The sequence below is a fragment of the Rhinoraja longicauda genome, chromosome 24, assembly GCF_053455715.1.
Source record: "Rhinoraja longicauda isolate Sanriku21f chromosome 24, sRhiLon1.1, whole genome shotgun sequence".
Classification (NCBI taxonomy): Eukaryota; Metazoa; Chordata; class Chondrichthyes; order Rajiformes; family Arhynchobatidae; genus Rhinoraja; species Rhinoraja longicauda.
Window position 1 is genome coordinate 35,487,318 of NC_135976.1, and position 22,892 is coordinate 35,510,209.

General features: G+C 53.8%; 1 protein-coding gene across 2 annotated transcripts in view; it reads left to right on the top strand.

Annotated features, from left to right (window-relative positions):
- LOC144605169 (MAP kinase-activated protein kinase 2) overlaps positions 1 to 22,892 on the top strand; it is a 65,715-nt gene that overhangs the window by 24,071 nt on the left and 18,752 nt on the right. For both annotated transcript variants that reach the window (XM_078420247.1, XM_078420248.1), the window contains exons 2-4: positions 10,724 to 10,863; positions 19,297 to 19,361; positions 20,834 to 20,913. In XM_078420247.1, coding sequence (XP_078276373.1) covers positions 10,724 to 10,863; positions 19,297 to 19,361; positions 20,834 to 20,913 — 285 coding nt within the window. The remainder of the gene's footprint in view (positions 1 to 10,723; positions 10,864 to 19,296; positions 19,362 to 20,833; positions 20,914 to 22,892) is intronic.

A 22,892-nucleotide genomic window follows, 5' to 3' on the forward strand; every position in this document is an offset into this window, starting at 1 on the left:
ATATACTTGTACTTGTAACTGATTTTACTAGCCAACTAGAAGGTATTTATTCACAAAATGCTGGAGTAACTCAGCAGGTCAGGCGGCATCTCGGGAGAGAAGGAATGGGTGACGTTTCGGGTCGAGACCCTTCTTCAGACTGATGTCAGGGGAGGGGGCGGGACAAAGGAAGGATATAGGTGGAGACAGGAAGATAGAGGGAGAACTGGGAAGGGGGAGGGGAAGAGAAGGACAGAGGAACTATCTAAAGTTGGAGAGGTCGATGTTCATACCATTGGGCTGCAAGCTGCCCAGGCGAAATATGAGGTGCTGTTCCTCCAATTTCCGGTGGGCCTCACTATGGCACTGGAGGAGGCCCATGACAGAAAGGTCAGACTGGGAATGGGAGGGGGAGTTGAAGTGCTCAGCCACCGGGAGATCAGTTTTGTTAATGCGGACCGAGCGCAGGTGTTCAGCGAAGCGATCGCCGAGCCTGCGCTTGGTTTCGCCGATGTAAATAAGTTGACATCTGGAGCAGCGGATGCAATAGATGAGGTTGGAGGAGGTGCAGGTGAACCTTTGTCTCACCTGGAAAGACTGTTTGGGTCCTTGGATGGAGTTGAGGGGGGAGGTAAAGGGACAGGTGTTGCATCTCGTGCGGTTGCAGGGGAAAGTGCCCAGGGTTGGGGTGGTTTTGGTGGGAAGGGACGAGTGGACCAGGGAGTTACGGAGGGAACGGTCTCTGCGGAACGCAGAGAGGGGAGGGGATGGGAAAATATGGCCAGTGGTGGGGTGACGGAAATGTTGGCGGATGATTTGTTGGATCCGCTGGCTGGTGGGGTGGAAGGTGAGAACGAGGGGGATCCTGTCCTTGTTGCGAGTGGGGGGAGGGGGAGCAAGAGCGGAGCTGCGGGATGTAGAAGAGACCCTAGTGAGAGCCTCATCTATAATGGAGGAGGGGAAGCCCCGTTTCCTGAAGAACGAGGACATCTCGGAAGCCCTAGTGTGAAACACCTCATCCCGGGCGCAGATGCGGCGTAGACGGAGGAATTGGGAGTAGGGGATAGACTTTTTGCAGGGGACCAGGTGGGAAGAAGTGTAGTCCAGATAGCTGTGCGAGTCAGTGGGTTTATAGTAAATGTCAGTCACTAGTCTGTCTCCTGTGATGGAGATGGTGAGGTCCAGAAACGGGAGGGAGATGTCGGAGATAGTCCAGGTATATTTAAGGGCAGGATGGAAATTGGAGGTGAAGTGTATGAAGTTAGTGAGTTCTGCATGGGTGCAAGAGGTAGCACCAATGCAGTCGTCGATGTAGCGGAGGTAGAGTTCGGGGATGGGGCCGGTGTACGGCCGGAACAGGGATTGTTCGACGTACCCGACAAAGAGTTACTCCAGCATTTTGTGAATAAATACCTTCAATTTGTACCAGCATCTGCAGTTATTGTCTTTTACTAGCCAACTATGTAAACATACAGGTTCAAAAGCACCTGTACTCAGGTCTTTTAAATGTTACAGAACCTGCCTCACCACCTCTTGGGTCGGACTGGTTTGGAGGGATGTGGGCCGAATGCAGGCAGGCGAGCAGACCAGTGTAGATGGGGATGTTGGTCAGTGTGGGCAAGTTGGGCCGAATGGCTGGGTCACTCTCTGCACCTCTGCCCAGCTCCTGCACCCTCCTGCTGGGCCACCAGGTGGGGCAACAACGCCACACATGCAGCTGCAAGTCTGCCTGCACTTCCTGTACGAGCCACGAGAGGGTGACAGTGAGACGCAGCAGCTTGCAACCAGACACACAAGAAACTGCAGATGCTGGTTTCAAAGCACAGAGTGCTGGAGTAACTCGCCTGGTCAGGCAGCATCTGTGGAGAACATGGATAGGTGACGATTCACAGAGTGCTGGAGTAACTCAGCGGGTCAGGCAGCATCTGTGGAGAACGTGGATAGGTGACGTTTCAGGTCGGGGACCCCTCTTTTGATCTGAAATGTCATCTGCCCATTCCCTGTGCTGCTTAGTTTAAAGGTAAGTGTGGTAACAGGCCATTCGGCCCACCGAGTCCATGCTGACCATTGATCACCCGTTCACACTAGTTCTACGTTATACTATTTGCCTGTGTTTTTCACCCAGAGAGTTGTAAATCTGTGGAATTCTCTGCCACAGAAGGCAGTGGAGGCCAATTCTCTGAATGCATTCATAGATAGATAGAGCTCTTAATGATAGCGGAGTCAGGGGGTATGGGGAGAAGGCAGGAACGGGGTACTGATTGAGAACGGTCAGCCATGATCACAGTGAATGGTGGTGCTGGCTCGAAGGGCCGAATGGCCTCCTCCTGCACCTATTGTCTAAGAAGCAGCCCCTCGGGGTCCTATTAAATCTGGTTCACCAGGTTAATTCCCGGGATGGCGGGACTGACGTATGATGAAAGAATGGGTCGACTGGGCTTGTATTCACTGGAATTTAGAAGGATAAGAGGGGATCTTGTCGCAACATATAAAATTCTTACGGGATGAGAAAGTGGAATAACGTAGAACAAGCGTGAACAGGTGATTGATGGTCGGCCTGGACTCGGTGGGCAAAAGGGCCTGTTTCCCTGCTACAATCTTTCAATAAATTCAACGCAAACAATCCTACCACTTGGAACAATTTACAGAGGGCCAATTAACCATCCAAGGCAGCAAGACATTGGGATGTGGGTGGAAGGGCCAGCTCCCAGCTGTGGAACAAAGAGGTCCTTCTGCAGTTGTGCAGGGCCCTAGTGAGGCCACACCTGGAGTACTGTGTGCAGTTGTGCAGGGCCCTAGTGAGACCACACCTGGAGTACTGTGTGCAGTTTTGGTCTCCAAATTTGAGGAAGGATATTCTTGCTATTGAGGGCCTGCAGCATTGGTTCACTAGGTTAATTCCCGGAATGGCGGGACTGTCATATGTTGAAAGGCTGGAGCGACTAGGCTTGTATACACTGGAATTTAGAAGGATGAGAGGGGATCTTATCGAAACGTATAAGATTATTAAGGGGTTGGACACGTTAGAGGCAGGAAACATGTTCCCAATGTTGGGGGAGTCCAGAACCAGGGGCCACAGTTTAAGAATAAGGGGTAGGCCATTTAGAACGGAGATGAGGAAAAAACTTTTTTAGTCAGAGAATTGTGAATCTGTGGAATTCTCTGCCTCAGACGGCAGTGGAGGCCAATTCTCTGAAAGCATTAAAGAGAGAGCTAGATAGAGCTCTTAAGGATAGCGGAGTCAGGGGTATGGGGAGAAGGCAGGGACAGGGTACTGATTGAAAATGATCAGCCATGATCACATTGAATGGCGGTGCTGGCTTGAAGGGCCGAATGGCCTCCTCCTGCACCTATTTTCTATTGTCTATTGTCTGTAAACTAAACTGTGCTCCAACTCCACTGGGCTCCAAGCATCAATGGGCCATGCTCTTGCCAAGGGATGCACACTTGAGACGAGGAAGTACAGAGCACTTTAACTTTGTTCCTTTTTGTTTTGTGCATCTCATGAAGAGCTTGCAAAATAGCAAGTGGGTTTTATCATCGGAATGGAGGAAAGAAAACTGCAGATGCTGGTTTTAAATCGAAGGTAGACACAGCGTGCTGGAGTAACTCAGCGGGTCAGGCAGCATCTGTGGAGAACAAGGATAGGTGACGTTTCATAGAGTGCTGGAGTAACTCAGCGGGTCGGGCAGCATCTGTGGAGAACATGGATAGGTAACGTTTCGGGTCGAGGCCCTTCTTCAGACTGGTGTCAGGGGAGGGAGCGGGACAAATGTCTGTGAAACGTCACCTATCCATGTTCTCCACAGATGCTGCCTGACCCGCTGAGTTACTCCAGCACTCTGTGAAACGTCACCTATCCATGTTAAGAATAAGGGGTAGGCTATTTAGAATGGAGATGAGGAAAAACTATTTCAGTCAGAGAGTTGTGAATCTGTGGAATTCTCTGCCTCAGAAGGCAGTGGAGGCCAAGTCTCTGAATGCATTCAAGAGAGAGCTGGAGAGAGCTCTTAAGGACCCGCTGAGTTACTCCAGCAAAGTCACTGGACTTCATCTTGCACTAACCATTCTTCCCTTCAGCCTGTGTCTGTACACTGTGGACGGCCTGATTGGAATCATATATAGGCTTTCCACTGACAGGACGGCACGTAACAAAAAGCTTTTCACTGTACCTCGGTACACGTGACAATAAACTACACTAATTCTCATGGAGTGAGTGAGGATCAGTTAGTGGGCAGAAAACACACTAGGCGTGAGTGAGTGTGTTGGTCGGATGGATTCCAGCATGGAGTGACTGAAGTTGGGACGTTATATTTAGTTTGGTTTAGAGATACAGCACGGCCACAGGCCCTTTGGCCCATCGAGTCCGCACACTAACACTATCCTACACGAGGGACAATTTACATTTACACCAAACCAATTAACCTGCAAACCTGCACGTCTTTGGAGTGTGGGAGGAAACGAAAGATCTCGGAGAAAACCCACGCAGGTCACGGGGAGAACGTACAAACTCCATACAGTCGGGATGGAACCCGGGTCTCCGGCGCTGTGAGGCAGCAGCTCTACCCGCTGCGCCACTGTCCCGCCCGCGTTGTGTTGCGTGATGGACGTTGGTCAGGCTGCGTTTGAAGCAGAGTGTACCATCTTGGCCGGTCAGTGGTGGGTGGGGGCGTGTGTGGGCTGGAGGGCTGGGTGCAAGGGACTCACCTTCACATCCCGATGGGCGATATTCACAGAGTGCAGGTGCTGCACAGCCTCGCCAATACTCTTCATGATCTCTGACGCCTCTGAAACACAGGGGACAGTGAGCACAATAACAAGGAACCACAGGTGCTGCTTGACAACAAAGGCACAGAGTGCTGGAGTAACTCAGCGGCTCAGGCAGCATCTGTGGAGAACATGGATAGGTGACGTTTCACAGAGTGCTGGAGTAACTCAGCTGGTCAGGCAGCATCTGTGGAGAACATGGGTAGGTGACGTTTTACAGAGTGCTGGAGTAACTCAGCGGGTCAGGCAGCATCTGTGGAGAACTTATTTCTGGATAGGTGACGTTTCAGGTCAGGACTCTTCTTCAGACTGAAACGAGACTGTACACAATGCTCCAGAAAGACCCCATGCATACATCTTACCTATACCTCTCATGATTTTATACACCTCTATAAGATCACCCCTCATCCTCCTGCACTCCAAGGAATAAAGTCCTAGCCTGCCCCAATCACATTGAAAGGTGGTGCTGGCTCGAAGGGCCGAATGGCCTACTCCTGCACCTATTGTCTATTGACCTCTCCCTGTAGAGATGCTGCCTGACCCGCTGAGTTACTCCAGCACTCTGTGAAACATCACCTATCCATGTTCTCCACAGATGCTGCCTGACCCGCTGAGTTACTCCGGCATTTTGTGTCCACCATGGGTTTTTGCGTCTTTGGGCTCGTTACTGAGCGCCAGTTCCTCCGTGTCTGGCAGCAGGTGTGTGCGGAGATAGACAGACAGTTGCTGCTTGTCAGTGCGTGTGGAGGTGAGCACAGGTGGGCACAGGTGAGCACAGGTGACTCCAGTGACGTCAGCTTCCCCCTGCACTGAAATATTTCATGGGAAATGTTACAACATCAATCTCCTTTCTTTCATTAGAAATATTTGCTCAAGGAATAATTACATGTTGAGAAAGGTTAGTGGGGAATTGTGGTCACTGTCATTTCTAAAGATGTCTTACGTCTGCACCTAATGATTTCCCCTTCATGATCTCACGTCCAACATCCTGGAGTGCTGGAGTAACTCAGAGTGCTGGAGTAACTCAGAGTGCTGGAGTAACTCAGTGCTGGAGTAACTCAGCGGGTCGGGCAGCATCTCTGGGGAGAAGGAATGGGTGATGTTTCGGGTCGTGACCCCTCTTCAGACTGAAACGTCGTGACCTGAAACGTCAGCCATTCCTTCTCTCCAGTGATGCTACCCGACCCGCTGAGTTACTCCAGGATTTTGTGTCTGTCTTTGATTTAAACTGGCATCTGCCGTTCCTGCCTACACATCCTCCATGCTTCCTCCGGCGCTATGAAGCAGCGGTTCTACCCGCTGCACCACTCCGAGTCCATGTTTTTCTGTGAGACTTCAGGCACTGGGCCTGCACTCGCTGGGGTTCAGAGGAATGAGCGGGGACCTCATGGAAACACAGAATAGTGAGCGGCCTGGACAGAGTGGGTGTGGAGAGGATGTTTCCACTAATGGGAGAGTCTAGGACCAGAGGGCACAGCCTCAGAATTAAAGGTCGTTCCTTTAGGAAGGAGATTTCTTTAGTCAGAGGGCGATGAATCTGTGGGATTCGTTGCCACAGACGGCTGTGGAGGCCACAAGTCAATGGATATTTTTAAGGTGGAGGTAGGTAGATTCTTGATCAGTACGGGTGTCAGGGGTTATGGGGAGAAGGCAGGAGAAAGGGGTTAGGAGGGAGAGATAGATCAGCCGTGATTGAATGGCAGGGTAGACTTAATGGGCCGAATGGCCTGATTCTGCTCCTATCACATGGCGATATGACCCTGTGATTACACTACAATCGCAGGGGGCAGTCCCTACAGGAGTGCAACCAGAGAACTTGCCAACGCCGCCCATCACAGCAGTCACTGGCTGTGGCTGGAAAGAAGAGATGTTGTTTATTCACAAAATGCTGGAGTAACTCAGCAGGTCAGGCAGCATCTCGGGTCAGCAGGTCAGGCACCTGAGGGTCTCGACCCGAAAAGTCAGCCATTCCTTTTCTCCTGAGATGCTGCCTGACCTGCTGAGTTACTCCAGCATTTTGTGAATAAATACCTTCGATTTGTACCAGCATCTGCAGTTATCTTCTTATACTAAGAAGAGATGTTGTCTGGGCTGCCACGTGACCATCCAGAGGCTAACCGTAAGACACACACCCAGGTCTGGTCACCCCGCGGTGGGCTGCCTCGACTGAGGGAGTCTTGTGATAAAAGGCTGAAGCACTCAGTGAGGTTGAGGTACACAACTGCAGGTGTGTGTGAATGGCAGCAACATCACCTGGTGGTCACCCCTTAGAACAACACCTTGTAGCGCAAACCTTCAGGGACTGTAATAGCCAGTGCTACTGATCAATGTGAACTTGCCCCACTCTGCTGCTGGGCATTCTCCCCTGGTGCATTTCTCATTACTGCAGGTTTACTGTGAGCTTCTCATGTCAGTCACAATAAAAATAACTTGGAAGGGAATCTAGAACGATGCTGTGCAGGCAGCAGGAACTGACAATGCTGGACTCTGCCCCAGCGTGTACACGAGGCTCCCGAGATGCTAAACTTTCTTTTAAAGTCTTTGTGAATTAAGTTCCAGAGAATGGAGCTATATATCGTAATTTTGCAAATCAACTCCACTTAGTATTAGAACACAGAGTGCTGGAGTAACTCAGCGGGTCAGGCAGCATCTGTGGAGAACATGGATAGGTGACGTTTCACAGAGTGCTGGAGTAACTCAGCGGGTCGGGCAGCACCTGTGGAGAACCCGGCTCTCTGGCGCTGTGAGGCAGCAGCTCTACCCGCTGCGCCACCGTGCTGCCACTCTGTTCGTGGTCTGGACTTGTCAGTGGTGAACAGATTCTGATGTTGTAAGTTGGGAAAAAAGTGTTTGTGTGAAGAGGAAGTTGGTGCCGGGGCTGTGACCGAGCTGAGCGTGGAGGGGAATCCTCAGCAATGTTCAGGAAAATGTTTACAGGAATCGTGTTGTGCAACGCCTGGCTCATGTGTCTGACCTGCAGTGACTCAGTCACGTATGACATTGTACACGGCTCGGTTCACACCAGGTGATGCACACGAGGAGACTGACGTGTACGCTGTGCTGGGGGGGGAAGAGAGATGACCCCATGTGTGTGTGCGAGTGCGTGTGCGTGCGTGTGTGTGTGTGTGTGTGCGTGTGTGTGTGTGCGTGTGCGTGTGCGTCCCCCTGCCGCCACGGCCCCCTGGGTTTGAGATTGGTCAGGATCCAACCCCCGGGTCTCTGGCAGCAGCTCTACCCGCTGCACCACCTGACGAGCACAGACGGGGCATGTTGTTCACGTGGGCAAGTTGGGCCGAAGGGCCTGCCTCCCTGCTGTGTTACCCTTTGACACATGTACATGCGCACACACACTCGCACACATACAGACAACACACACACGTATGCACGCACATACACGTATGCACACATATGCGTACACACGCGCGTATGTGCACATACACGCACATGCACGCACACGTACACACAGGTGTGCGCACACAGGTATGAACACACACACACACACACACACACACACACACACACACACACACGCACACACGCACACACACACACACACAGGCACACACACACACACACGCACACACACACACACACATGCACACACACACACACACACACACACAAACACACAAACACACACACACACACACACACACACACACACACACACACACACACACACACACACACACACACACACACACACACACACACACACACACACACACACACAAACACACACACACACACACACACAAACACACACACACACACACACACACACACACAAACACACACACACACACACACAAACAAACACACACGCGTACAAATGGGCAAGGGGGGACAGCTCTCCACAGGTGGGTTTATTGTTTGGGACGTGCGCTGGACGTGCGCTGGACGTGCGCTGGACGTGCGCTGGGCTCAGCAGCAGCAAGTGCCCCGTTATCAAGATGGGCATCGTGCCAGACCTACCTTGCCAACACCCCTGTGTGTGTGTGTGAAACACGGCCCGCTGCCACGCCCGCCCCTGGGCAGTGACACACTCACCTTGCTGCAGGTTTATTGTCACGTGTACTGAGGTACAGGGAAAAGCTTTCGCTGCGCGCTAACCAGTCAGTGGAAAGACAACACAAGATCACAATCGAGCCGTCCACAGTGGACAGACACAGGATAAAGGGAATAACGTTTAGTGCATGGTAAAGTCCAATCAAAGGAATTGGAGGATCATCAAAGAGGCAGATAGATAGTTCAGGACTGCTCTCTGGTTGGTGGTGGGCAGTTCAGTTGCCTGATAACAGTCGGGATGAAACTGTCCCTGAATCTGGAGGTGTGCGTTGATTAAAAACTCTCGATTTAACAGTACAGCCCGTGATATGTGTCTCCTTTAACTCCAGAAAGTTGGGGTGTGGAAGACAGAACAGTACAGCACAGGAACAGGCCCTTCGGCCCACAATGTGTGTGCTGAACATGATGCCAAGACCAACTCCTACCTGCCTGCTCATACCCACCGCCCTCCATTCCCTGCATGTTGAGGAGTTTCTGCCCCAGCACCCCCCTGGCAGTGCGTTCCAGGCCCCCCCCCCCTCTACCCCACCCCCCCTGGCAGTGCGTCCCAGGCCCCCCCCCTCTACCCCACCCCCCCCTGGCAGTGCGTCCCAGGCCCCCCCCCTCTACCCCACCCCCCCCTGGCAGTGCGTCCCAGACCCCCCCCCCCTCTACCCCACCCCCCTGGCAGTGCGTCCCAGCCCCCCCCCATCTACCCCACCCCCCTGGCAGTGCGTCCCAGGCCCCAACCCCCTCTACCCCCACCCCCCCCTGGCAGTGCGTCCCAGGCCCCCCCCCTCTACCCCCACCCCCCCCTGGCAGTGCGTTCCAGGCCCCCACCCCCTCTGCCCCAGCACCCCCCCCCCTGGCAGTGCGTTCCAGGCCCCCACCCCCTCTGCCCCAGCACCCCCCCCTGGCAGTGCGTCCCAGGCCCCCCCCTCTACCCCCACCCCCCCCTGGCAGTGCGTTCCAGGCCCCCACCCCCTCTGCCCCAGCACCCCCCCCCTGGCAGTGCGTCCCAGGCCCCCCCCCTCTACCCCACCCCCCCGGCAGTGCGTCCCAGGCCCCCACCCCCTCTACCCCACCCCCCCTGGCAGTGCGTCCCAGGCCCCACCCCCTCTGCCCCAGCACACCCCCCTGGCAGTGCGTCCCAGGCCCCACCCCCTCTGCCCCAGCACACCCCCCTGGAAGTGTGTCCCAGGCCCCCCCCTCTGTGATACGTGACAGGCTTTTGGACGGGCGCGTGGGTGTGCGGGGACATGGGTCACGTGCAGTTTAACCTGGCGTTGTGTTCAGCACGGACATTGTGGGCCGAAGGGCCTGTTCCTGTGCTGGGTTGCTCCGTGTTGCATGTTCTGTGCCTGGTGAAGGTCTCGTACTCCATTACACGTGACCACGTGCAGTCCTTAACATGATGTGCAACTTGTCAGCTGCTTGTCAATGGAGCACCAGTGGTTGGGCCAAGAAAGCTGTCGTACCTGCTCCCCCCCGCACCCCCCCCCCCCTGGCAGTGCGTTCCCGGCCCCCACCCTCCCCCACCTCCCCCCCGCGCCCCCCCCCCCCCCCTGGCAGTGCGTTCCCGGCCCCCACCCCCCCCCCCCCCCCACCTCCCCCCCGCACCCCCCCCCCCCCCTGGCAGTGCGTTCCCGGCCCCCACCCCCCTCTGTGGGAAAACAACCTGCCCGCACATCTCCGTCACACTTTGCCCAATGCCCCAACTAAAGAGAACTCAAAGGTAGACACACAGTGCTGGAGTAACTCAGCGGGTCGGGCAGCATCTGTGGAGAACATGGATAGGTGACGTTTCGGGTCGAGACCCTTCTTCGACCATAACCCGCTGTTGACCCTGGCTCTCCGCGTGGGCGCGGTCCGCGTTAGCACAGTCTCGCTCCTCGGCCTCACGGCTCCCCCCCCTCTCTCGCCCCCACAGATGCTGCAGGACTGCCCCAAGGCGCGGCGCGAGGTGGACCTTCACTGGCGAGCGTCGGGCTGCACCCACATCGTGCGCATCGTTGACGTCTACGAGAACCTGTACCAGCTCCGCAAGTGCCTGCTCATCGTCATGGAGTGGTGAGTCCACACGCGGTCCACACGCGGTCCACACGCGGCCCACACGGGGCCCACACGGGTCCACACGGGGCCCACACGCGGTCCACGGTCTCCCCACTCTCTCTCACTGACTGCATGACTGGCAGAGGCCACCAGGTACAGGGACCGTGTCTCTGGTTTCATCGTCCAGACCCACAAGCAGATGATGCTGAGAAGCAGCAGCAACGATTACTCATTCCTACTCACCAGTAAGCTGCTGACTGATTTGTGAGCCTCACGTTGGTCTGCCAAGTGGAAGAGTGAAGAATGCTTTCTCATTTTCGTCTCTGAGTTGGCGTCAGCAAGCGGTTCACCTTTCTGCTCTCTCCACCCAACTCAGTCTCGCCTCAGATAAACGAGATTGAGATGCATAGATCCTGTTTGGGGCCACACAGTTTATGACTAAGGGGTCGGCCATTTAGAACGGAGGTGAGGAAAAACTTTTTCCACCCAGAGAGTTGTGAATGTGTGGAATTCTCTGCCACAGAGGGCAGCGGAGGCCGATTCACTGGATGCATTCAGAAGATAGAGCTCTAGGGGCTATTGGAATCAAGCGGTACGGGGAGAAGGCAGGCACGAGGTACTGATTGTGGGTGATCAACCATGATCACATTGAAGGGCCGAATGGCCTACTCCTGCACCTATTTTCTACGTATCTAAGTAACAAAAAAAGGGATCCACGTGACAATAAACTGAACCAAAGGGAACTGTATAATAATGTGTTGTCCTTTAGTGCTGGACCTGATGCCAAAGTGGTTGACAGCTTCAAGCCTCTTGGATGGATGCAATGAGTTTAGGTTTCGGTTTATTATTGTCACGTGTACCGAGGTACAGTAAAAAGCTTTGCTCTGCACGCTACCCAATAGTCAGGTCAAACTCAAGGCCATCAGGTAGAGCTGAGGGGGAGATACAGAGTGCAGAATATAGTTCTCAGCATTGTAGCGCATCAGGTCCACAGACAAAGTCCAATGTCCGCAATGGGGTAGAGGTGAATCGGACAGTGCCCTAGCTTATGGAAGGGCCGGTCAGAAGCCTGATAGCAGAGGGGGAGAAGCTGTTCCTGAGTCTGGTGGTGCGCGCTTTCAAGCTTCTGTACCTTCTGCCGGACGGGAGCGGGGAGAAGAAGGAATGGCCAGGGAATGGTCTGTCCAGACTGTTCCCAACAAAATTCATTTGGTGGCTGAGTTTCACTCCAGACACCTCATTTCCCCCCCTCTTTCCCCTCCACCCATCCCCTCCACACAAATCCCTCCCTCCGGCTTACATTTCCTTCCTCCCTCTCCTCCTTATCTGTCACGCAGCCTTTGTCACTTACTCCACCAATCTGCCAATCCACCTATCACTCAAATAGACACACAGAGTGCTGGAGTAACTCAGCGGGTCAGGCAGCATCTGCGGAGAACATGGATAGGTGACGTTTCAGGTCGGGTCCCTTCTTCGTGCTCAAGATGGGTCCCGACCCAATACGTCACCTATCCATGTTCTCCACAGATGCTGCCTGACCCGCTGAGTTACTCCAGCACTCTGTGAAACGTCACCTATCCATGTTCCCCACAGATGCTGCCTGACCTGCTGAGTTACTCCAGCATTTAGCCAATATTTCTGGTTGTGTTTTTAGTTTGGTGTTAAGTGGGTCAACTTTGAACAGAGTGCATATGAAGCACCAGGTAAATGAGCAAACCTAATTGAGATTTCTTAACAGTGTAAAGTACACTGTGTCCTCGGCCCGTGTCTGCAGCTTTCAGCATCCTGTTATGCCATGTGATTACGTTTCCGATGTGGTTTCATAGGTGTTGGAGAGTACAGTTATATCCTCACCCCCACCCCTCATCTCCTCTCCAACAAGCCGAGAGATGTGTGTGTGTGTGTGTGTGTGTGTGTGTGTGTGTGTGTGTGTGTGTGTGTGTGTGTGTGTGTGTGTGTGTGTGTGTGTGTGTGTGTGTGTGTGTGACTGCGTGTGGGTATCTGTGTGTCTGAGTGTGTGTGTGTCTGCCTGTGTTGGTCTTTGTGTGTCTGTGACATTGTATGTGTCTCTGTGTGCCTCCATATGTGTGCATGTGTGTGCGTGTATATGTGTGTGTGCATGTATGTATCTGTGTGTGTGCATGTACCTGTGTGTTTGTGCATGTATGTATCTGTGTGTGCATGTATCTGTGTGCATGTGTGAGTGTGCATGTATCTGTGTGCCTGTGTGTATGTATCTGTGTGTGCATGTGTGTGTGTATGTGTGTGTGTATGTGTGTGTGTGCGCGCGTATCTGTGTGCACACTTGTATCTATGCGTGTCTGTGTGTGCATACATGCGTCTGCGCGTCTGTGTGTGCGTACTTGTATCTGTGTGTGCGTACTTGTATCTGTATGTGCATACATATGTCTGTGCGTGTCTGTGTTTGTGTACATGTGTCTGCATGTCTGTGTGTGCATACTTATGTCTGTGCGTGTCTGTGTGCGTACATGTGTCTGTGTGTATACATATGTCTGTTTGTACATGTGTCTGCGTGTGTGTCTGTGTGTGTACATGTGTCTGTGTGTGCATACATGTGTCTGTGTGTGTGCGCACGTGTCTGTGTGCGTACATGTGTCTGTGTGCGTACATGTGTCTGTGTGTGTGTACATGTGTCTGTGCGTACATGTGTCTGTGTGTCTGTATATGCGTACCTGTGTCTGTGTGTGTGTACACGTGTCTGTGTGTGTACATATGTCTGTGTGCGTACATGTGTCTGTGTGTGTCTGTGTGTGCGTACCTGTGTCTGTGTGTGTGTACATGTGTCTGTGTGTGTACATGTGTCTGTGTGTGTGTACATGTGTCTGTGTGTCTGCGTGCGTACCTGTGTGTGCGTGCATGTGTCTGTGTGTGCGTACACATGTCTGTGTGTGTGTGCGTGTGTCTGTGTGTGTGTGCATGTGTCTGTGTGTGTGTACATGTGTCTGTGTGGGTGTACATGAGTCTGTGTGTGTGTGCATGTGTCTGTGTGTGCGTACATGTGTGTATGTGCGTACACATGTCTGTGTGTGTGTGCGTGTGTCTGTGTGTGTGCATGTGTCTGTGTGTGTGTACATGTGTCTGTGTGTGCGTACACATGTCTGTGTGTGTGCGTGTGTCTGTGTGTGTGTACATGTGTCTGTGTGTGCGTACACATGTCTGTGTGTGTGCGTGTGTCTGTGTGTGTGTGCATGTGTCTGTGTGTCTGTGTGCGTACCAGTGTGTGTGTGCATGTGTCTGTGTGTGCGTACACATGTCTGTGTGTGTGTGCGTACACATGTCTGTGTGTGTGCGAGTGTCTGTGTGTGCGTACACATGTCTGTGTGTGCGTACACATGTCTGTGTGTGTGTGCGTGTGTCTGTGTGTGTGTACACGTGTCTGTGTGTGTGTACATATGTCTGTGTGCGTACATGTGTCTATGTGTGTACATGTGTCTGTGTGTGTACATGTGTCTGTGGGTGTGTACATGTGTCTGTGTGTGTACATGTGTCTGTGTGTGTGTACATGTGTCTGTGTGTCTGCGTGCGTACCTGTGTGTGTGTGCATGTGTCTGTGTGTGTGTACATGTGTCTGTGTGTGTGTACATGAGTCTGTGTGTGTGTGCATGTGTCTGTGTGTGCGTACATGTGTGTATGTGCGTACACATGTCTGTGTGTGTGTGCGTGTGTCTGTGTGTGTGCGTGTGTCTGTGTGTGTGTACATGTGTCTGTGTGTGTGCGTGTGTCTGTGTGTGTGCGTGTGTCTGTGTGTGTGTGCGTGTGTCTGTGTGTGTACATGTGTCTGTGTGTGTGCGTGTGTCTGTGTGTGTGTGCATGTGTCTGTGTGTGTGTACATGTGTCTGTGTGTGCGTACACATGTCTGTGTGTGTGCGTGTGTGTGTGTGTGTGCATGTGTCTGTGTGTGTGTACATGTGTCTGTGTGTCTGTGTGCGTACCAGTGTGTGTGCATGTGTCTGTGTGTGCGTACACATGTCTGTGTGTGTGTGCGTACACATGTCTGTGTGTGTGTGCGTACACATGTCTGTGTGTGTGTGCGTGTGTCTGTGTGTGTGTACACGTGTCTGTGTGTGTGTACACATGTCTGTGTGTGTGTGTGCATGTGTCTGTGTGTGCGTACACATGTCTGTGTGTGTGTGCGTACACATGTCTGTGTGTGTGTGCGAGTGTTTGTGTGTGCGTACACATGTCTGTGTGTGTGTGCGTGTGTCTGTGTGTGTGTACACGTGTCTGTGTGTGTGTACACATGTCTGTGTGTGTGTGTGCATGTGTCTGTGTGTGCGTACACGTGTCTGTGTGAGTGTCTCCCATTGCCCTGAGTCAGAGCATTGAGCTGACATCCAGCAGATGACCCCATAGCTCTAAGTGAGTAACTGGTGCTTTTCAGCTGTTTTGAGCTGTTGAAGTTTCTGACCATAATCAGATAACGGTGACGAAGATGAAAGAAAGTGTGGTGGGGCCGAGCCTGTGGTTTTGTTTACAAGAACAGTTGGAGCAAAGTGTGTGGGAGCAGTTACAAGAAGGTATTGGCTCCACTCGCAGCGTCTGCCTCCCACACGTGACACAGCCCCAGGAAGGTTCAACGCACGGTGGCGCAGCGGGTAGAGCTGCTGCCTCACAGCGCCGGAGACCCGGGTTCTATCCCGACCACGGCGCTGCCTGTACGGAGTTTGTACGTTCTCCCCGGGACCGCGTGGGTTTTGTCCGGGCGCTCCGGTTTCCTCCCGCACTCTGGGTTTAGGTAAATATTGTAAATTGTTCCCAGTGCGTGTGGGATAGCGTTAGTGCGCGGGGATCGCGGGTCGGCGCGGACTCGGTAGGCCGAAACCCGTGTTTCCGCGCTGTATCTCTAAACTAAACTGAAAACCAAACTAAAAGCAATGGGGATGGGACTGGTTGAAGTGTCCTCCATCTGTAGTTGGCCACACGCACACTGCCGTTCATTCCAGACGCTGATCGGCCTCGTAGACAGCGCCAAGCCCTTGGTCACAGAGTGATACAGCGTGGAAACAGGCCCTTCAGCCCAACTTGCCCACACCGGCCAACATGTCCCAGCTACACTAGTCCCACCTGCCTGCGCTTGGTCCATATCCCTCCAAACCTGTCCTATCCATGTATCATATCATATCATATCATATCGTATATATACAGCCGGAAACAGGCCTTTTCGGCCCACCAAGTCCGTGCCGCCCAGTGATCCCAACACTATCCTACACCCACTAGGGACAATTTTTACATTTTACCCGGCCAATTAACCTACATACCTGTACGTCTTTGGAGTGTGGGAGGAAACCGAAGATCTCGGAGAAAACCCACGCAGGTCACGGGGAGAACGTACAAACTCCTTACAGTGCAGCACCCGTAGTCAGGATCGAACCTGAGTCTCCGGCGCTGCATTCGCTGTAAAGCAGCAACTCTACCGCTGCGCTACCGTGCCGCCTCAACTGTACCTGTCCAACTGTTTCTTAAACGTTGGTTTAGTCCCAGCCTCAACTACCTCCTCTGGCAGCTCGTTCCACACACACACCACCCTATTCCTAATAAATCTTTTCCCCTTCACCCTGAACCTGTGTCCTCTGGTCCTTGATTTCCCCTACTCTGGGCAAGAGACTCTGTGCATCTACCCAATGTATGTCCCTTCTAATAAGATCACCCCTCATCCTCCTGCGCTGCAAGGAGTCGAGTCCCAGCCTGCCCCAACCTCTGTCTCTGTAGCTCAGGCCCCTCGTAAATCTTCTCTGCGCCCTTTAGTAGTTCAGTTTATTATTGCTGGGTTCAGTGGTGCCTTTACAATCATGTGCAAATGGACACAGACGTTATTTTCTTACCTACGCTTCAGTGCAGTGTTGCTATGTAGATCCTCGATTGACAAGTGTGCTGGGCCACAGTGAAATGCATTTGTTGCCTGCGATCCAATTATGATCACAATCGAGCCATCCCCAGTGTACAGATACACGTTAAAGGGAACAGTGTTTAGTGCGAAGTAATGGCCGATAACGACAGTCCGAGCGAGGGTCATCGATGAGATCGATGGGAGGTCAGGACCGCTCTCTAGTTGGGGAGAGGACGGTTCAGTTGCCTGATAGCAGCCGGGAAGAGACTGTCCCTGAACCTGGAGGAGCCCTGGGGACCCCCACCCACCCTGGGGACCCCCACCCACCCTGGGGACCCCCACCCTGGGGACCCCCACCCACCCTGGGGACACCCACCCACCCTGGGGACCCCCACCCACCTTGGGGACATGCACCCTGGGGACCCCCACCCTGGGGACCCCCACCCTGGGGACCCCCACCCACCCTGGGGACCCTCCCCCACCCTGGGGACCCCCACCCACCCTGGGGACCCCCACCCACCCTGGGGACCCCCACCCACCCTGGGGACCCTCCCCCACCCTGGGGACCCCCACCCACCCTGGGGACCCTCCCCCACCCTGGGGACCCCCACCCACCCTGGGGACCTTCCCCCACCCTGGGGACCCTCCCCCATCCTGGGGACCCCCACCCACCCTGGGGACCCCCACCCACCCTGGGGACCTTCCCCCACCCTGGGGACCCTCCCCCACCCTGGGGACCCTCCCCCACCCTGGGGTGCTGCAGCTTCACACGGTCGCCTCCACGCTGTCACCCGGAGCCTGTCACCACGTGTTGTTTCGTTCTGATTAGACTGTGCCAGACTGCAGCTACAAACATGCGTGCTTGCATCCCACACTGCGTGTGTGCGAGTGGAAGCTCGCGATGGAGTGTCATGGAGGGGGCAGCACCCGTCTCTGTGGTGACCAGCGCGGTGCAGAGTAACGCACAGTGGTTATGAATAAAGGGCTCGGCCATGTAGGAGAGAGACGAGAAAAAACCTTCACACCCAGAGAGTTGTGAACCTGTGGGATTCTCCGCCACAGAAGGAAGTGGAGGCCGATTCACTGGATGTGTTCAAGAGAGAGTTAGAATTAGCTCTCAGGGCTAACGGAGTCAGGGGGTACGGGGAGAAAGCAAGAACGGGGTGCTGATTGTGGATGATCAGCCGTGCTGGCTCGAAGGGCCGAATGGCCTCCTCTTGCACCTGTTTTCTATGTTTCACGTGTGCCGGCACTGCAAACTCACTGTGCTGGAGGAACGCCAGTCGGCACGGTGGTGCAGCGGGTAGAGCTGCTGCCTCACGGCGCCAGAGACCCGGGTTCCATCCTGACTACGGGTGCTGTCTGTACGGAGTTTGCATGTTCTCGAGGTACAGTGAATAGCGTATTGTTGCGTTGCTATCCAGTCAGTGGAAAGACTGCACATGATTACAATCGAGCCGTCGACAGTGAACAGATACAGGATAAAGGCAATAACATTTAGTGCGAGATAAAGTCCAGTAAAGTCCGATTACATTCACGCTGCCCACTGCCCACAGTTACTTTGGTTTAGTTTAGCGACACAGCGCGGAAACAGGCCCTTCAGCCCACCGGGTCGGCGCCGACCAGCGATCCCCGCACATTAACAGTGTCCTACACACGCTGGGACAACTTTACGCTTACACTAAGGCAATGAACCTACATACCTGCACGCCTTGAGAGTATGGGAGGAAACCGGAGATCTTGGAGAAAACACACGCAGGTCACGGGGAGAACGTACGAACACTACAAGGCGGCACGGTGGCGCAGCGGTAGAGTTGCTGCCTTACAGCGAATGCAGCGCCGGAGACCCGGGTTCCATCCCGACTACGGGCGCCGTCTGTACGGAGTTTGTACGTTCTCCCCGTGACCTACGTGGGTTTTCTCCGAGATCTTCGGTTTCCTCCCACACTCCAAAGACGTACAGGTTTGTAGGTTAATTGACTGGGTAAATGTAAAAATTGTCCCTAGTGTGTGTAGGATAGTGTTAATGTGCGGGGATCGCTGGGCGGCACGGACCCGGTGGGCCGAAGGGCCTGTTTCTGCGCTGTATCTCTAAACTAAATCTAAAAATCTACCGCTGCGTCACCGTGCCGCCCCACGATGGGAGGTCAGGACCGCTCGCGGGCTGTTTGCATGCGGTGTGACCCTGCCTCTCATATTGGTGCAAATACTCCCGCGGCTTGGTGGCAGCTACACCGCATGGCTGCACCTCTGCTGCGTCGCTGCACTGCCAGTTGCATGTCTGCTGTGTTGCTGCACCACCTGGCTGCACCCCTGCTGCGTTGCTGCACTGCCGGTTGCATGATTGCTGCGTTGTTGTGCTGCGTTGCTGCACAGCCAGATGCATGCCTGCTGCGTTGCTCTGCTGCGTTGCTCTGCTGCGTTGCTCTACTGCGTTGCTCTGCAGCGTTGCTGCACTGCCAGTTGCATGTCTGTTGTGTCGCTGCACTGCCTGGTTGCATGTCTGCTGCGTTGCTCTGCTGCGTTGCTCTGCAGCGTCGCTGCACTGCTGGTTGCATGTGTGCTGCGTTGTGCTGATGGTGATGTTCACGTTGTCGTTACAGCATGGATGGGGGAGAACTCTTCAGCCGGATCCAGGACCGTGGAGACCAGGCCTTCACTGAGCGAGGTAAACACTCCTCAAACACCGGCACCAGTGATAGCAGCAGAAACAGGCCATTCAGCCCATCTAGTCCACTCCGCCATTACTCGTGTGGAAAAGCCAACGTCCTTGGTGCAACCAAAGACAGTCCATGGACGTTTGTCGTTGAGCTCTGTGTTGTGTCCTGTTCAAGAGCCTGATGGTTAGGTCATAAGTTCATAAGTTCATACGTGATAGGAGCAGAATTAGGCCATTCGGCCCGTCACGTCTACTCCGCCATTCAATCATGGCTGATCTATCTCTCCCTCTCAACCCCATTCTCCTGCCTTCTCCCCATGACCCCTGACACCCGCACTGATCAACAATCTATCTATCTCTACCTTATATATACCCATTGACTTGACCTCCACAGATTCACCACCCTTTGGCTAAAGAAATTCCTCCTCATCTCCTTCCTAAATGAACGTCCTTTAATTCTGAGGCCGTGCCCTCTGGTCCTAGACTCTCCCACCAGTGGAAACATCCTCTCCACATCCACTCTATCCAGGCCGCTCACTATTCTGTACGTTTCAATGAGGTCCCCCCTCAACCTTCTAAACCCCAGCGAGTACAGGCCCAGTGCCCACAAACACTCATCATATGTTAACCCACTCATTCCTGGGATCATTCTTGTAAACATCCTCTGGACCCTCTCCAGAGCCAGCACATCCTTCCTCAGATACGGGGCGTGGAGGGTGGGAGTGGGTATCCTGTGCCAGGAATGAGTGAGTGGGCGTGCCAACCAACTGGATGTGCAACCGAGCCACACATAGACACAGAGTGCTGGAGTAACTCAGTGGGTCAGGCAGCATCTGTGGAGAACACGGATAGGTGACGTTTCACAGAGTGCTGGAGTAACTCAGTGGGTCATGCAGCACCTCTACAGGGAGAGGTCAATAGACAATAGACAATAGGTGCAGGAGTAGGCCATTCGGCCCTTCGAGCCAGCACCACCTTTCAATGTGATTGGGGCAGGCTAGGACTTTATTCCTTGGAGTGCAGGAGGATGAGGGGTGATCTTATAGAGGTGTATAAAATCATGAGAGGTATAGGTAAGATGTATGCATGGGGTCTTTCTGGAACATTGTGTACAGTCTCGTTTCAGTCTGAAGAAGAGTCCTGACCAGAAACGTCACCTATCCAGAAATAAGTTCTCCACAGATGCTGCCTGACCCGCTGAGTTACTCCAGCACTCTGTGAATCATCACCTATCCATGTTCTCCACAGATGCTGCCTGACCCGCTGAGTTACTCCAGCACTCTGTGAAACATCACCTATCCATGTTCTCCACAGATGCTGCCTGACCCGCTGAGTTACTCCAGCACTCTGTGAATCATCACCTATCCATGTTCTCCACAGATGCTGCCTGAGCCGCTGAGTTACTCCAGCACTCTGTGCCTTTGTTGTCAAGCAGCACCTGCGGTTCCTTGTTATTGTGCTCACTGTCCCCTGTGTTTCAGAGGCGTCAGAGATCATGAAGAGTATTGGCGAGGCTGTGCAGCACCTGCACTCTGTGAATATCGCCCATCGGGATGTGAAGGTGAGTCCCTTGCACCCAGCCCTCCAGCCCACACATGCCCCCACCCACCACTGACCGGCCAAGATGGTACACTCTGCTTCAAACGCAGCCTGACCAACGTCCATCACGCAACACAACGCGGGCGACACGGTGGCGCAGCGCGTAGAGCTGCTGCCTCACAGCGCCGGAGACCCGGGTTCCATCCCGACTGTATGGAGTTTGTACGTTCTCCCCGTGACCTGCGTGGGTTTCTCCGAGATCTTTCGTTTCCTCACACACTCCAAAGACGTGCAGGTTTGCAGGTTAATTGGTTTGGTGTAAATGTAAATTGTCCCTCGTGTAGGATAGTGTTAGTGTGCGGACTCGATGGGCCGAAGGGCCTGTTTCCGTGCTGTATCTCTAAACCAAACTAAATATAACGTCCCAACTTCAGTCACTCCATGCTGGAATCCTTCCGACCAACACACTCACTCACGCCTAGTGTGTTTTCTGCCCACTAACTGATCCTCACTCACTCCATGAGAATTAGTGTAGTTTGTTGTCACGTGTACCGAGGTACAGTGAAAAGCTTTTTGTTACGTGCCGTCCTGTCAGTGGAAAGCCTATATATGATTCCAATCAGGCCGTCCACAGTGTACAGACACAGGCTGAAGGGAAGAATGGTTTGTGCAAGATGAAGTCCAGTGACATCTGATTAAAGTTAGTCTGTGCGTCTCCAATGGGGTAGATGGGAGGTCAGGACCCCTCTCTAGTTGGTGAGAGGGCGGTTCAGTTGCCTGAAAACAGTTGGGAAGAAACTGTCCCTGAATCTGGAGGTGTGCGTTTTCTCATTTCTAAACCTTTGGAGGGGAGAGGAGGGAGTGGCCGGGGTGAGACTGGTCCTTGATTCTGCTGCTGGCCTTGCCGAGGCAGCGTGAGGTGTAGATGGGGTCAGTGGAGGGGAGGTTGGTTTGTGTGATGGTCTGGGCTGCTGGCCTTGCCAAGGCAGCGTGAGGTGTAGATGGGGGAGTGCGATGGTCTGGGCTGCTGGCCTTGCTGAGGCAACGTGAGGTGTAGCTGGAGTCGGTGGAGGTGAGGTTGGTTTGTGTGTGACGGTCTGGGCTGCTGGCCTTGCCGAGGCAGCGTGAGGTGTAGATGGGGTCAGTGGAGGGGAGGATGGTTTGTGCGATGGTCTGGGCTGTGTCCACAACTCTCTGCAAGGCTCTGTGTCGCACCTCAGTGAACCACAGGCACAGTTGTTTCCTCAGCTGCTGACGATGGGGGCAGGCCTGTGAACTCTGTGGATATCTCAACTCAAGATCAGCTGCCGTACGTGTATCAAGCCTCGACCCATCAGAGATAACTCTTGGTAATTTGCAGAAAAGCTTTCTTCAGCATCGCTGACTAAGATAACGTTTATTTGCTGAATAGCGTAGCTTTACTGTGAGGGGGGAAAGTTCAAGGGGATGGGTGGAAAGGTTTAGAGAGAAATGGGGCAACTGCAGGCAGGTGGGACTAGTGTAGATGGGGCATCTTGGTCGGCAAGGACATGTTGGGCCGAAGGGCCTGTTTCCTTGCTCTATGACTCAATGAGATGCGCGTGGCAGGTTTGTCACACAGAGAGGGGTGGGGGTGGGGGTGGGGGGGGGGTGGGGGTGGGGGCGTGTTGGGGGGGGGTGGGGGGGGGGGCCTGGAACGCACTTGCAGGGGTGGGGGTGGAGGCAGATACGATAGTGGTGTTTAAGAGGCTTTTAGACAGGCACATGGATGTGCAGGAAATGGAGGGACATGGATCATGTGCAGGCAGAGGGGATTAGTTTAACTTGGGATCGTGTTCAGCACGGGCATTGTGGGCCGAAGGGCCTGTTCTTGTGCTGTACTGTTCCATGTTCCGTGTTCTGCCTGGTGAGGGGGAGATTGGTCAGCCTGCCCACATCATACGCAGTGTAGCACGAAGTGGCTGGTGAATTTTGGTCAGCGTTTTCCTGTGCTGGACTGTCCTACACATAGACACAGAGTGC